Here is a 15,944-nt window from a genome sequence, read left to right as displayed (position 1 = left end):
TGCATAAGCCACACATCCTTCACTGAGATTAATGCATAAGCAACACCTTCTTTACTGATTCATGAATAAGCCACACCTCCTTTACTGGAATGGATGCATAGGCCAGCCCCCATTTCTAATTTATTTTACAGATGCCCTTAGATTTATCTTATTTATGCAACTGAGCAGCTATGAAGTTGAGGGCCTTGCTCAGGGGCCCAGGGGAAAAAAAAGTATAGGAAAAATACAGGCAACTTAAAGGTCAGTGGTCCATCACTCTCGCTCTCTCTCACACACACACACACACACACACACACACACACACACACACACACACACACACACACACACACACACACACACACACACAGAGCGCGAAAAAGACAGGCAAAGCAGCATGCATACGTGTTCCACTCACCTGACACAGATGCACAACCATTCTCTAATGCAGCAGAGAGGCATGCACCAAAGCGGGTGAATAAGTGAGCAAACGCAAAGAAAAAAAATAGAAGCGGAAAACAGGGCACAAGAAATGAGAATTAGTAAAATAAAACGGAAACACCGTCCATTTAGAGCCGAATTCAAACCGAAGAAGAAAAAAAAGAACGAGAGCAGCATGATGTTGCCCATGAGAAGAGAGTAGTGAATAGAAGGGTTTTTTAGGGGGTTAGTTGTGATGTGTGTGTGTGTGTGTGTGTGTGTGTGTGTGTGTACCTCACGCTTGGCAAGCAGGACGTTAGGGACGATGTGAGGCAGACAACGGCCCAGCATCAGCATCACGCTCTCCTCACTGTCAGCGATACGTGACACCTGACAAAGCAATACAAGTTAACACACATACACACGGAGTCCATAAACACAAGAGATCAGAAATACAATTACAATCTCGTTACAATCTCTGAACTATGTCAGAATCGGAATCTCTGTTTCGCATGTGTTTAGTCGCACAGTCAACAACTGTAGCCTCACAACGTAACAACCAATCACGGCCGTGCAGATGCAGTCTAGCGCCTCTCTTTTCGGCAGCGCTGAGGAGTCTACTTTTTACTACGTACATGCTAATATATATATATTTATTTATTTTTTTTGCTTGAAAACATTTATTTTCTCTCCGTTTTGACCTTCCGTCCACGCTGAGACGGCGTTTTTCCGCGAAAACACAGCTTACGTTTTGCTCATGCGGGGGTACAGGGACGTGAGCGTTTTCAGGTGTTTCTGTGTAAATAAACGACTTTTAGGAAAGTGTGGACGTGGTGCGTTTTTAGACGAAAACGCTGTTTTCAAATGTATAATGTAGCCTTAGTTTTATATAAAAAAAAATATATATATATATATTTTGACAAATTCCTAATTTTATAATTTAGAAAAAAAGGAATTGGGCAATATCATGGAAACAAATATTTTTCAATACTCAGTGCACCCGCTGCTACATACATATATACTGTCCAGTTTTTAAATACAGTACTGGAAATTATGTGCCCTAATTTGTTACATTATTAACGGTATACTACCCCATACTGATAACCAGGTCTTTTTTTTGTCTTTTGGGTGAGGGGACATTTGTCTGATAGCTTCTATCTGTAACACAGGCGTTCTACAACACTAAACATCATTTGGAACAATGCAACAATTTTACGTCTAAAATCATCTGATATCCTGAATCATCATTATGATCATGTGTCCATAAACATTCTTTCAAGTCAAATTTAAGACTTTTTAAGACCATTAAGAATGAAATTTAAGACCTGTATCACAACATCAAAAACACACACAAATACGTCGCAAGCAACTGGCCTTAACCGAGCCCTAAATAAAAACGTATTCAAGCCAAGTATCGCTAAACTTGCAGTTCCTCATAGCTGAAAAATAAAATCAGTTTTACGTCTGTGGTACAATCCAAGAGAGATTCTCACCAATAACAGAAAGCTGATTGGCTGTTGCATGCAGGATTGGCAAAAGAAAGCACTAAAACACCACGGAAACTGACAAATGAAACCGTTCTAAAGTGCTGCGGGAGCATTTCAATGAGCGTTAAAGGCGGCATTACATGGGCATCGGAGAATAGAGACCTGTTTAAAATTAATAAAGACTTTGAACAGGTACAATTTAGATTATTACATTTTAGACTTTTTAAGACTCCGGGGAAACCCTGAGAAATGATACCGAGTTATTTTTTACGCAAACACCCCGCAACCCACACCTCCGCCAAGTCCCACCCAGGGGTGTTGACATGCGCTCAGGCCTCTTTCGTTTTCAGTAAGAGCCGTGCAGGTAATGTAACTTTAAAGGAGCAGGAGGTGGTGCGGAAAAGTGCTGCGTGCCCGGGACATGTACGTGCCTGACTTCTACGAAGTAAAACTTGATCATCTTGGCCGAGAGCTACGACCAACATCTCCCGATTCTCTAGCAAACAGAGTCCTTTGATTTTAATATAGTCACTTTTTCAACAGATAATCACTGTGAGCCCCGTTCCTCTTTATTTTAGATCGGAAGAGAGATCATGCAAAAAAGAAAAACATGCTCACAAGAATGCAATGTGAGAATGCTTTCTGCTGTCATGCATTCCTGTTCAACGCTGAATTTCTATAGACAACATTTTGTGTGTGTGAGTGTGGACGGACAGGTGTGTGTGTATGCCACTGCATGAATACTCAATAACAGCAGTGTCAGGTGGTCTTTTGAAGAGAGTTGCTCTGTGTACGGAGGTGTGGTTGTGTGTAATCGGAGCATGCTCACCTCAGAGCCAAGCCTGCTGTCAGCAGACATTTGACAGAAGGACAAAAGTGCTTGGTGGAAGGCCGGAGACAGCTTTCTGTAAAAAGGAACACACGGAGCATGCTTATACAGGCTTCGTCAAGCCTCGATTACGCTCTCGGGCTGCGTTTTGAATCGTTCCCTAGCCGCTACGGAGCCAAAAATCAGCATCCAGTGTATAATCATGAATCGGCGGTGCGAGCTAATGATCTATGGAGTACACAAAAGCAGAGAACATCATGATATCTATGAATCGGGGATGAGAAACTAGGAATGAGGTTGACTCGGTGCAGTAGTGACATCTAGTGGTCAAAATGAGGACTTCTCAATGAAATCTTAATCCAACAAAACATTCATGATAATCAACTTATTATTTTTTTTCCTTCCTATAATAGAATCATTGGCCATGTTTTTCCTTGAATGACATCCAAACGTAGCCAGTGCAGACATAATAATGATAACGCTACACAGCGGTGGAAAACAAAAAAACATTTAGACAATTTAGTTTTGACTAGCTAGAAAAAATGTATAGTGCGGAGTACAAAAAAAACAAACAAAAAAAACAACAAAAACTAATTTTGTTTTATAAAAAAATTACATATATATGGCAGCTAATTCTATGAAATGTTAAGAGGCCATGCACTATATATATATTTTTTCTTTCTTGTTTTCCATGATCATAAGTTTCCTCGCTATCATGACAATTTCCTCTCATCACATTGTCTCTTAATGATCAGTACTTTATTTTTTTGTGTATTCAGCATAAGCGCATGTTAAGAATAATTGTAAGTGGACAGGTCCGCACCAACGCATGTCTACGCATTGCTGCCACAAACGGTTATGGTTATTTAATCACGAGAAAACAAAAGAAAATGGCTTTTTTAGGACTTCCATATAACCAAGTTGTAAATCAGAAAATAATGGTTAAGTGTAATAAGAGTACATTGTTCATAAGTGGAATGTGCATCACCTGTTTGGTTGGTCAAACTGTACAGGGCCTTTGCTGTGCTGGTCAGGGCTTTTAAACTTGCTGTGGTTAGGTGTGGATGAAGAGAAATTCTCAGCGGCTGTCGCAGTAGTGTAAGTCATGGTGGCGCTGGTGTTAGCGGTAGTGGTAGATCTGGAGCCTGCGTTAACGTCGAGCTCCATGACTCCCCGTATGTCCAGATACTGGCCATTGTCTGGAAGACCTTGCTCGCGCTGAAGCCATGACTCGGACTCCTCACGCTTTACCTGGGCTACCTGCGGGGCCACCATGTTCCTCTGGAGACCCTGGATATCGCTAAAAAAGAAAAAGAAAAAACAAATCACTTAATTAGGACCCATTATGTATTTAAGTGATTTGTTAAACATAATTATCTTGAAAGGCAATCAGCAAAAGTATGATGTTGAATTAATCGGGTGCAATAATACGAGTAAGATTGAATTACATTTAACTTGTGTAGGAGAAATATTTTATAGGTTCATAATAAAGTCTAATTTAGAGATAGTGATAGCTATGGTGTATTGTACTTGGCAAAAACCAATTAATCAATTAATTAGTTTTTAAAATGGATACTGAATATAAAAAAAAACATAACACTTCATGCAAAACTTTATTACAAAAATGTAATTTAAAAAAAGTAATTTCAATGCTCTGGCCTTTGTGATGACATTTGAAGAAGGCCATTTTTAGCATGACTGAAGTTAATAAATGCTTTGAAAGCATTGTTTTTTGTTAATTTCAACAATGTTTTAAGTAAGTAAATTTTTTCATTTTATTTGTTAATGCACCATAAATGAGATATAGTGCTCACGTCAAAACAAACAGCACGTCGCATCAGTGATTCGCCTCTAGAGGCCGCTCTTGTACAGTATAATGACAGACGCTCCGGAAATAGACGCAACCCGAACAAACTATTGGTATGGATTTTTGCAAATATTTCCAGCAATCAACTATTGGTGTTGATAGATGGCAAAACCGATAAATTAGTCGACCTCTAGTGTTCATCACATACCTCTGTAATTTTTTTATTTGCTCTGCTAAATTCAGTTTCTCACTGTTCAGCAGGCTGATCTGGTACTCCAGCTCCTGCACCACCTCAGTCTGCGGAGACCGAAAGAAATAAAGAGAGACAATGAAAGAAACAAATATATAAGACAGTATAGCTTCATAGAATTGCAAACTTTTATTAATCACTACCATGTGGTAGAGCTACGGATCTAATGGTAGACCAGCCATACATTGTACATTATTTAATTTTGTTAGAACATAATTTTCTTTAATCGACATTCCCAGAACAAGGCAAGGGTTTAAGATGTTCTGCACACTATGTAAACACAGTGTCCCTCAGCGTACCTGTATAGTCTCATTTTTCAGCACAGACTCCTGGGTAATGTAGTCCACCGAGAGGTCACCAGCGTCCATGCCTACAGCTACATCTACGGTTTCTCTGTCTGAATGCTGGCTGCTGCCACAGTTTCTGTAAAGCTGTAGCAGGTCTGGAGGTTTGGGAATGTTCAGGCCCACGTCATCCCACAGCTCAAAATCCTACATTTTGCAAACACACACACACACACACACACACACACACACACACACACACACACACACACACACACACACACACACACACACTGTATAAATATAATATATAACTACAGACTACCTGGTCATTGCAAAACATGACCTTCATGACAATGTGTAGCTACAGGTCCACTATACAGACAAAAGTATTGGGACACCTGACTTTTCCAGCCATATGTGATTCTTCCCCAAACTGTTATCACAAAGTTGGAGGCACACAATTGTATTGAAAAAAAATGTTTTATTTTAACTAGGAGACCCAAACCTGTTCCAGCAATGACAATGCTCCTGTGCACAAAGTTATCTCCATGAAGAAATGCTTTAAATTTATAGGAGTGAAAGATCTCCTGCTGTAGAGCTCTGATTGGAACACTGTACCCCAGGCCTCCTCACCTCATCTACATCAGTACCTCACTTTACTAACAGCCTTGTGCCTGAATGAGCACAAATCTCCACCAGCACACTCCAACATACAGTGTAGCATCCTTCCAGAGGAGTGGAGGTTGTTATAACAGCAAATAGGGAAAAAATGTGGAATGGGGTATTTAAAGATCACATACCAATCTTATGGCCAGGTGTCCACAAACTTTTGTCCATATAGTAAATTGTCAACAACAAAAAAAGTATGATTAATATAACCAAGAAAGATTATATTGCATAAAAGCTTACAAAAAAAAAATGATATATAAATATATATTATGCTAATACATCATAATATATAGTGGCTTAAAAATTATTTACCCCCACTTACATTTCACATCCCGTGTAGTGTTAGATTATGAAAGTTAAATGGACTTCATTACGGTAAGATGTCATACATTTACATTAAATATACATTTCTATAGTTTCCTTGCTAAATATAAACAATATACACAATATTAGGCAGGTGGTCATAATGTTATGCCTGATTTAGTGTGTGTGTGTGTGTGTGTGTGTGTTGTATATATGTATGAATATATTGGGGTTGCATGCCTCCATACATTACCTGATCATCGTTTTCATCAGAGAAGGTGATGGACGAGAGCTTGTATTCGTTTTTCAATAAATACTCGTTTACTAAAAAATTTAAGGCGCGTTTCTCCAGGGGCCGGATGGGTTCCTAAAGTGGACAAAATATCTGTTAGATCTGGTAAACTGTGTAAAGAGGTAACTTTTTTTGCCCGATTCAAGCATTTTATTGAAGCTGACCTGAATTTCAGGACTGGATTTGTAGTTTTTGCGCTCTTGGGAGGGGTTTTCACACTCTAAGCATAAGAGAGAGAGAGAGAGAGAAAGAGAGAGAGAGAGAGAGAGAGAGAGAGAGAGAGAGTTAGCATGTAAATGGACACACTGTCCTCAGGAGCGAGTCAGGCTCCTACAGCAGTAAACACCGAAGTGTGTGAGAAGCTGTAAAGTACGCCACCTGCAGCCTGAGTCAGGTTGTTGCGCAGAGCCTGAATGGTCTCCTTGGCTTTCCGTAGTTCAAACTCCAGAACTGGACCGTGGGAAGGGGTTTGAAATATACACACACGCAAACACACACACACACACACACACACACACACACACACACACACACACACACACACACACACACACACACACACACAACCAGGAGAAAGGCAAAACCAAAAGAATGGCAATGAAAAACATGAAGAAAGAAAAATTAAAATAAGATTTGTAAGAAAAAAAAAAAAAAAAAACACAGAAGCAAAACTGAAACAAGGACATGCACACTATGGATCTAATGAACGCATGCAGCAGAGATTGCTGGGACAGCTGGCAAAATTTCACACGCAGCATTGAGGTTATTTATTTATTAATCAAAACAAAACAACAACAACAACAACAAAAATAAAAAATCAGCTATCTGCTGTCTGACCCAGGATTTTTTTTTTTACAGTCAAACTAGAAAGTTAAATGGCAAGAAAGCTAAAGAAGCATTTTGAGAGTTATCCCAGCGTTTCTTTCTACTTCTGATGTTCTGGATTAAAGCCGCACACAATCGTAGCACCACCAAAATCGTGTTGATGCCAAATCGAAAACATTTCCGAACATTCCTATAAAATTGGAAATTCGAAAACATTACTTTCACAGAACAAACGATGTCTGATGTTAAAGCATCTCTGGTTATTTACGCGAGGAGGTGGGCCTGGAAAATATATATTGAGACTTTCTCAGTTAGACGACACTCTAAAAGCTAAACACATCGAGAAATTTTTTCGCTTATAATTTATAATCTATGATTCAGACATTTAAATAATTAACCTGACTGAACAGCGCCCCCACCAATGCCTCAGGTTAGTTTATTAAAAAAGACGATTCAAAGTGGATACGTTTCAATCCGTAATTTGAACACGCTTCATTCTACGTATTGGAAAAGAGACTCGGTTTGAACTCGAAGCGGAGAATTAAGTAATATTTCTCCATTGACGTTCTTCGAGCATTTCGTTTACGTCGACGTGAACTTTTTTTTTTTTTTAAATACACTGAATCCAGCCGTTCACAAATTGATGAACCCGGCACTAAAGGATAGTTTAGAAACGTTTGTGGAGTAAAATAAAGACACGAATACTACTTGTAAAAGCAGACATGCGTATTACTGTTTACGGAGTTTATTTGTAAACCTTCGCATTTGGTTACGTAGCAATCCAGATTAAAAAAAAAAAAAAAGTCTGGCAGTGGACATGCGGTACTAAAAGGCATGACACAATCACGAACTGACAAAATTAACTCTTGCAATTTTTCATGTCCTTGTTAAATGAAACCAGGACTTCCTATGACTCAGTACACATAAACGTAATTCTAAGCAGTATGTATAGTGCATACAGTACATAAACAATCTGCCAAAACCTGCAGCAATCTTGCCCCAGCAGCCGTTTCTGAGAAAAAGCACTGGGCAAAAAGGCATGAAGAGGAAAAAAAAAGACACAGCATACCTGTGCACTGAAGATCTGCAGAGAACGCCCAGGCTAGAGCTGGATTAACAGCTTGAGCTTCCTCAAAGTGGTACGCACTTTCAGGAATCTATTATAAAAAATCTACATGGGCAGAGAGTGTGTTCAACAGTGTAATTGAGAGCGGGAGAATAAAAGACAACTAGGATGAGGAACAATTCTTCGGCAGATCAGGAGAGCACAGGATGCAAAAAAAATGCAAAAAACAAAAAAAAAAAAACAAATGGTAAAACTTAAAAGCAAAAGTAAGTGGAACAGGGGATGCTAGCCTGGATGGTTCAACACACCAACGAGGAAAAAAAACTGGTGTTGGGAACTCGTCAGAAAGCCAGAAAACATCAGGTCAGACAGCCAGGAAGTAGCCAGTTGGATTAGCAAAATTGGGTGCAAGTGTCCGAACACTAGTTTGGCACTACAGGCTTTCTCTGCTGCAAGCGTCTGAAATCCCTCAGTTTAATAACAATACTTTTAAATCTCAATCCGAAAGTTCTCCCCCCCCCACACACACACATACATACATACATACATACATATATATATATATGTATGAGAGAGAGAGAGAGAGAGAGAGAGAGAGAGAGAGAGAGAGAGAGAGAGAGAGAGAGAGAAGAGAGATATATAGATAGAATAGGAGTATGGATCAAATCAGATAAAGCTCTTAGACTGGCTCTTTTGAAAGAATTTAAAAATGTGTGCACTAAAGTACTTAATCATAGCCCAAAGGTCAAAAGTCGCTCCCAGTTTCAGTATGTTTCAGGCCTCACCCTGTTTCTTGTTGCTACACAGTAGAATGCTGTGTAATATCCTAATCAGACTAGTTATTGCGCCAGCGAAAAACGTTTTCTTATAAATCAAGTGGCGAATTTAACTCCTTGTCAGTCAGGAGCCGGTATAATCCTTGCCTTTTTTTTTTAGTCAAGAACTTTAATTAAAAAACACAGCAAAGTAGCTAAGCATTTCTCAAAAACCAAATGGAAGAGTTGCTGATGAAACCAAAATAAGAAGTCAGATTTTTCAGAACGGCACACTGACCAATGGTATCAGGTTTATTACAGCACATATCCTATTGTTCTAGATTTATTTTAGATTTGTATATTGTTCTGGTCCAACACAAGCAGTCAGAGGTTACTGACTTGCTCAAGGATTTGAACTCATGACCTTCCAAATCAAACGTCCAACATCTTAACCAATAAGTTCCAATATTTAGTACATATTTGTACATACACTATATAGACTAAAATATTTGGGCACCCAAATTTTCCTGCCATATGTGGGTCTTCAACAAACTGTTACCACTGTTAAAGGCACACAAATAGGATAGGATGTCTAAGTGCAATAACATTAAATTACCTGTTCACTTGAACTAGGAGACCCGAAACTATACACAAAACAAGCTCTATGAACACACGATTTACATTGGTTGGAGTGGCCTGAACACCTTTGGGAGAAATTGGAAAGCTGAACGCAAGTTCCCTAGAAGAAATCTAAATATTCCTATTAAAAATGCCTTCAAATATCTCCATCCGCCAATACGGAGGGGACAAGAATATAAATTTTAAGTTTACAATTATGCCAACAGAGCAACATTCTGCGCTTGTAATGATCCTATTAAACATTCTTCGTTCGAATTTAGGCCTCTCTTTATGTGTTCGTCTTCTCTAAAGAATGAGCACATTGATCTGAACAAGACTTGAGATCAATGTGGTCAGTGGAGCGCATTGCTGATGACCTCATCATCATTGAGAACAACTGAGCATCACGTGGATGAACGGAGAAGCACCAAAGTTCCCTGAAGTACTAATCCGAAATGTTTTACAGTGACTATAAAAATAACATAGGATGCTGGGTTTATGGGTAGCACAAAATAAGAGAAACGGGACACAATTAAATAGTCGTGGCTTTTTAAACAGGGTTGCCAAATATTTCTGTATCCTTTACTTTAAGAGCTAATCTTCTCATCTGGTTTTTGATTACCACAATCTGCACTTGCTCCCTCTTTAATGTACTACACTTACCTGCCACCTTCTCATCTGACTCCCTGTTCCCGTCGTCCGAATACCGTGTGAAATCCAATGAGTCCAGTGTGCTGATGCTGCCAGCCCGATCTGCAACAAGGGGAAAAAAAACTAATATATCAGTGTCTCTCTTGTACTCTTTCATTCCTCCTGTCCTGTCAACTACCGTGCATACATGTGGAACAACTGACAAATTGGCAAAAAAAAAAGAAATCACAATATATTAAATGTAGTCAGTCATCCAGGACATGTTTTCTTACTTTATTAGATTAGATTCAACTTTGTCATTTCACAAGTTACTGTACAAGGCAACAAAATACGGTTAGCATCTAACCTGCATTGGTAGCAATGTGAAATATTTGTATATGTACAGGTTGGTAAAGCTATGGCTGCATTTACACTTGGCATGTGACTTGTCCAGGTACACATTAAAAAGAAAAATGTAAAGGTGCTTCCGGTGGGAATGTTATCCGATTTGCGTGTCCTGATCCAGAGGCCGGTAGAGCGGCATTGTGATTGGATCTCGGTCAAATTTAAATCCGACCATTCGGCAGGTACCGAATGTATTATAAATAAATACCTTTATTTATATAAGCACTTTATACAATACAGATTGCCTCAAAGCAGCTGCAAAGCATTCTCCTCATTTTGCGGGTTTTGTAAAGAAAACCCACCACCTTCAGGTCGACTCTGCACCGGATCATCTTCTGCAGACTTTTTTTTTTTTGCGCCGGAAAAACAGATCCGATCGGTTATCCAGAATGAGAAGTCAGTGGATGTTGCCAAGTGTAAACGCAACCTATGATATCTGATAGATATGAATTAATAATGATAAATTAATATTTAAATTAATATTATTCATATATTATTTAAACAGTACACCGAAAAGGGATCATCTAGAATGAGCACAATGGACATGGATAGTACAATGAAGGAGATATTGTACATAGTGTTTATGAACAATACTGTCATCCCTAAGGTACATCATGCCAGTCAAATGCTTCAGTAAACAAAATATGTATAGCAACGAATGCCAAGTTGTACAATTTCAGATTTCAGTAACTGTGCCAACTGTGTAGATACTGTGCAATATATATAACAATATGTCCTTGTGAAATTACTTGTGTAAGGGCTGCAATCCAAGGCGGATATTTACAGTAGATGATTAATAAGAAAACCAGATTTTCATAATTTTTTTATTAGCTTTGTAGATCCATTATGATGACTAAATAAATATCAGACTGACTTGGTTGGTCATTAATATTTGGTGTAAGTAAAAAAAAAAAAAATCAATGATTTAATGTGTCACCAAATGTTTGCTTTAACAGCAGCATTTTCTTGAAGAAACGAATCAGATTCAGTAAGGAATTCTGGGAATCCATTCAATCTTTAAAACAAGGAAGCGCCAAAGGGTTTTTTTTTTTATTTTTTATAATGTCCAAAGTATTGATTTAATGAAACTCTGATTATATTTATATCTCTTCCCAAAGAACCAGAAGCAAACAATTTATATAATTAAAATATTATTTAATATTATTTTAAAAACCTAACCATATTATATAAACCTAACTTTAATATAATTTCCAAACTATAATCTACTCCTGTACCACTAGAGAACTTTCTTTCCTGGCTTTTTTTTTTATTTATTTTTTTTTTACTTTCAACACATCACAATTATAATCTTTTATTGCACTTAATACCACAAAAATGTAGTTATCAGTAAGCAAGACATGACAGAGCCTGAATCTGAAGCAACTCTATCAGCAGTATGTTGCAGCATATTTTGAAGAACAAGAATTTCCAGAGTGGCACGCTGAAGTACAACGCCCTTCGCTATAGCACTGATAAAGAACTTCGATTTGGCAACATCTCCATGCCATCATTAGAAGTGACCTGAATAACAATATCAGCTGGCATGGCAGACTGCAGCACCATTCAGTTTTGTTTCAGGGTGCTACTGTATTGCACTACTACCAAATTTAAAACACCACATACTATTAAACTTAAACAGTACAGCAGTGATTGGACCTAATCAGCATCTCAATAGGTTTATTTACATTTTGAACTTCAGTAGTATAACACCACACACTCTGCACTGGAGTACCACACACAACACGCTTTGCACTTGAGTGTTTTATATCTGATTGTTTTTTTCCTTGCCTTGTAAATTATAAAATCAACCACAAACTTTGCCACTGCACAGTTATAACAAACTACTACGTGATTTTTGGGTCACAAATATTGGAAATCCGCGAAAATCCTTGAATTTTGGACGCATTCCTGCAGCCCCTATGGTACCTTAATGAATTCATCTAAACATTGTGTCACTTTAATACAATAATGTGTTTTAAATTTTTTTTTATGTAATTTGTTATTCCTAACGTTCCCGAACATTCGTTCCCGCTGCGGATTCCCGCGATTTTTACGATAATCCGCAACTTGCTGTTAGATAGGTTCCAAATGAGAACCCGGGAATTTTCCGAGCCACGAGTTCCAAACCGCTAATTATCGGGGGTTGACTGTATTACATATTAATCCCCCCACAAAAAATATAAATAAATCTAATGCAAAATGAATTAATTTTGATGAGGTTTTGGTATTAATTGTACTACACAAGACAAGACATGTACCAGTATGAACATTGTATTCACACAAGTACAATTTGGGACACTTCCCTGGCTTAGGGATCTACTTATTCCCCTTAAAACAGACATATTTCCACTTATGTAGGTATCATTATCACCCATTTTTGTATTTGGGTAAAAGTAGAAATCCCCTGCTTAAATACAGTATGACTCCAACAAACAAAAAATTTGTCAATTCACATTTCCTTGTGAGCAAATGTACCCGCATTTAAACATTCTCAAGTATCAAAGTAAAAGTACTGAACTATGAGAACTATATTTTAATATTCAAATGTTCCGTTCTCTTGCACATCATACGCTTTTTAAGGAGAAATTTTCCTATTGTTAGAGAAAACTGGCAGAGAACTCGCGCCAGAGCCGCAGGGTTTATTTTCATAATAAAAATGACTTTCACATGCCTTTCATAGTTACTGTTAAGTTAGCGTATGCTATCCTGATGAACATCAAATCAAAATGAATAAACAATTACGAAGGTTGTGCTTATATACTTAGATTAGCTTAGCTACAATTTACAGGAAATAACATAAGCATTTAGGAATGTGTTTTAAATATATCTATTTTGTTTTAATCCTGTCAGGGCAGCTAATGGTAATTAGCTGACTAACAGTATTAGGAAATAATGATGCCATTGAGGGAAAAAAAGGTTTTAAATTGATTGCAGAAATGCTATCAGGCTAGCTCAAACATGGCTAAAACACTTAGTATATGTATTAATATGGCTTAAAATTCCTCTCAGAAATCCTGTCAAGTACTGTCATAAAAATTCAGCTCTCGAAGGTAACTGTTATAATAATAATTAAAATCACTTATTTAGTTATTCTACTAGAAGTAATTTACTTAATGTGTGACTTCTGATTATCTTTCCTTGCCTATTGTCATGCTGCCAAATAATGTGTCTTTCACATATCTCCTATCAGATTAGCTTATGTTTTTTTTTTTTTAGCTGGCTGACAATTACACTGAAAAATATGAGCATTTATGCATAATGGCTTCAAAACCATATTTTTTAAACTATGAATAGTTCATCTAAGGTCATCTCTTTAGCCTACATTCGTCTGTGTCACATTGCAATGGTTGCATTTGGCAGCTGAATTTCACCTGAACTCATTTTCAAGTCAAAACTGTCACGTCAGTGGTAAAAGCAGCAGGTCGTGAATAGACAGTCTGACACTTCCTGTTTGAATTTTGCCAATGAATGCTAAGAAGAAAATAAAAACACAAACGCTTAGGATATAGGACTGTGAACGAAATTTCAACAAGTGTATGTTAAATTGTTTGAAATTACAAGGTAACGTGTGAAATTCTGTATAACGTTCAGAAACGGTTAGTAAATGTAACTGCTAATGAGGAAACACAAACAGCTTTGCTTATGATGGATGTCAGAGCAGAGAAAACAAAGAAATTGTGGATTTTTATACCAGATAAAAGCTCAGGTTGGGTCAAAATTAAGCCACAATATTCTTTTTTGGTAACATTACAAGCTCCTGTTAAAAAAAATTAATTAAATACCAATGACAACCTCATGTTTGGAAGCTGTGTATTTTATGTAGGGCTGCAACGATAATAATATTCGATAATGATATTCGTTGACAACAGATAGCGTTATGGAATAGTCTGGCTGCTTAAGTTAGTTAGCGTGAAGGCAAGATCACACGGCCGCTTGCGAAATATCGGATGGTGGCATTTCCGGCCCCGTTTTGTGGGTGTACCACGTTTATAAATTAGAGGGTGGTGCGTCAGTAATAATAGTCCGTGGGGAAACACATCGTTTTAGCACAAATTTTAATACATTATTTTTGTATATTTTAAATACAAAATTATATTTTCCACACCTAGGATGCATATCCAGAAGAAAATTTATGAGTTTAACAATCCAATCACTCCCACACTGCCTTGAATAACCCAAAAACTGGGGGGGGAAAAACCCTCTATTCCACAGGTGGGCCTCAGCCAAGACGTCATCTCGTTAACCCCCTGTCAGTGGGCTGCTGAAAAATTGCCCCGATTGTGTGCGAGTGTACGGGTGTGTGTGTGTGTGTGTGTGTGTGTGTGTGTGTGTGTGTGTCAGGCAACATGGCACGTTTCAGCTCTAAAAGAGCAGGAGGGAGGGAAAAAGCAAGAAACGAGACTGCTTTGATGACTACCACACAGCTGCTCAGCACAAATGATCCAATTAGGGCACCCATTATGAGTACACTGTTCATTCAGCCGCCCTGCAAATCTCTCTCTAAAAATACTGCAGATTTTTACGTGTTTGTCAAACTGACATCTCTGTTCTCGCAGTGCTCTAGTCGATTTAAATGTGCGATAAGCTTTTTTCAGTACACTGGGATAAGGAATGGTGAAACAGATATGTTTAATAAAAAAAATTTTAAATGCAGGTATAGATAAAGTACATCACTGCCAACTGAGACACATCAGTTCAATAATAAAAGAACATAAAATATTGTAAACACTAATTGTCGATGTATATGGCAAGGTTTTCTCAACATCGATTTGAAGGAGTCTCTAGTTTCAGAGTTAAACATTGGAATTTGTAGTTTTTTAGTGTAATGACAAACTGCAGTTCCTATGAAAATTGTATTTTACATTTATAGCATGAGCAACTGATTTTTATCTTGTTTATGTAACTGAGCAGCTGAGGGTGAAGGACCTTGCTCGGGGGCCCAGGAGTGGCATTCATGACCTTCTGATCAGTAATACAACATCTTATCCACTGAGCTACTGTCTGAGGAGAGTCAAATAGCCATTATAACGCAAGTAAAAAACTGAAACTAAATAAATTCGTGGACAAATTTGTGAAAATATTTTAGACCTTTTCTAAAAAGCTTTAAGTCTTAAGTCTTTAAGAGAATCTGTAGAGAAATTTTACCTCAGATATTTTTTATTTATTTATTTTTTTTTTTTTTAGATAAAACTGATATTTAGTATTTATGAACTTGGCATTTTCTGGTCAGGATACTGTGATGTTTTACAGTGACTCTTGATGACTTTCACGTCAGATCATACAAGGTTTGAGACATTTCTAGAGAAAAAAGTGATCTTTCAA

General features: G+C 37.7%; 1 protein-coding gene across 11 annotated transcripts in view; it reads right to left on the bottom strand.

Moving 5' to 3' along the window:
* Positions 1-15,944, bottom strand: part of relch (RAB11 binding and LisH domain, coiled-coil and HEAT repeat containing) — a 47,319-nt gene that overhangs the window by 27,565 nt on the left and 3,810 nt on the right. For 6 of the 11 annotated variants that reach the window (XR_014531625.1, XR_014531626.1, XM_083530211.1 and 3 more), the window contains exons 2-10: positions 10,251-10,340; positions 6,702-6,773; positions 6,488-6,543; positions 6,285-6,398; positions 5,072-5,263; positions 4,731-4,819; positions 3,704-4,015; positions 2,716-2,791; positions 694-789 (exon numbers count right to left, since the gene is read on the bottom strand). Coding sequence is in view for 8 of the 11 variants with exons in the window: in XM_083530211.1 (XP_083386337.1) it covers positions 694-789; positions 2,716-2,791; positions 3,704-4,015; positions 4,731-4,819; positions 5,072-5,263; positions 6,285-6,398; positions 6,488-6,543; positions 6,702-6,773; positions 10,251-10,340 (1,097 nt within the window). In the remaining 3 variants the exon portion in view is untranslated. The remainder of the gene's footprint in view (positions 1-693; positions 790-2,715; positions 2,792-3,703; positions 4,016-4,730; positions 4,820-5,071; positions 5,264-6,284; positions 6,399-6,487; positions 6,544-6,701; positions 6,774-10,250; positions 10,341-15,944) is intronic. The other 5 variants (XR_014531627.1, XM_083530215.1, XM_083530216.1 and 2 more) reach the window with 1 other exon arrangement.

Source organism: Silurus aristotelis, assembly GCF_946808225.1.
Source record: "Silurus aristotelis genome assembly, chromosome: 25".
NCBI lineage: Eukaryota > Metazoa > Chordata > Actinopteri > Siluriformes > Siluridae > Silurus > Silurus aristotelis.
This window is presented reverse-complemented; position numbering and strand designations above follow the sequence as displayed.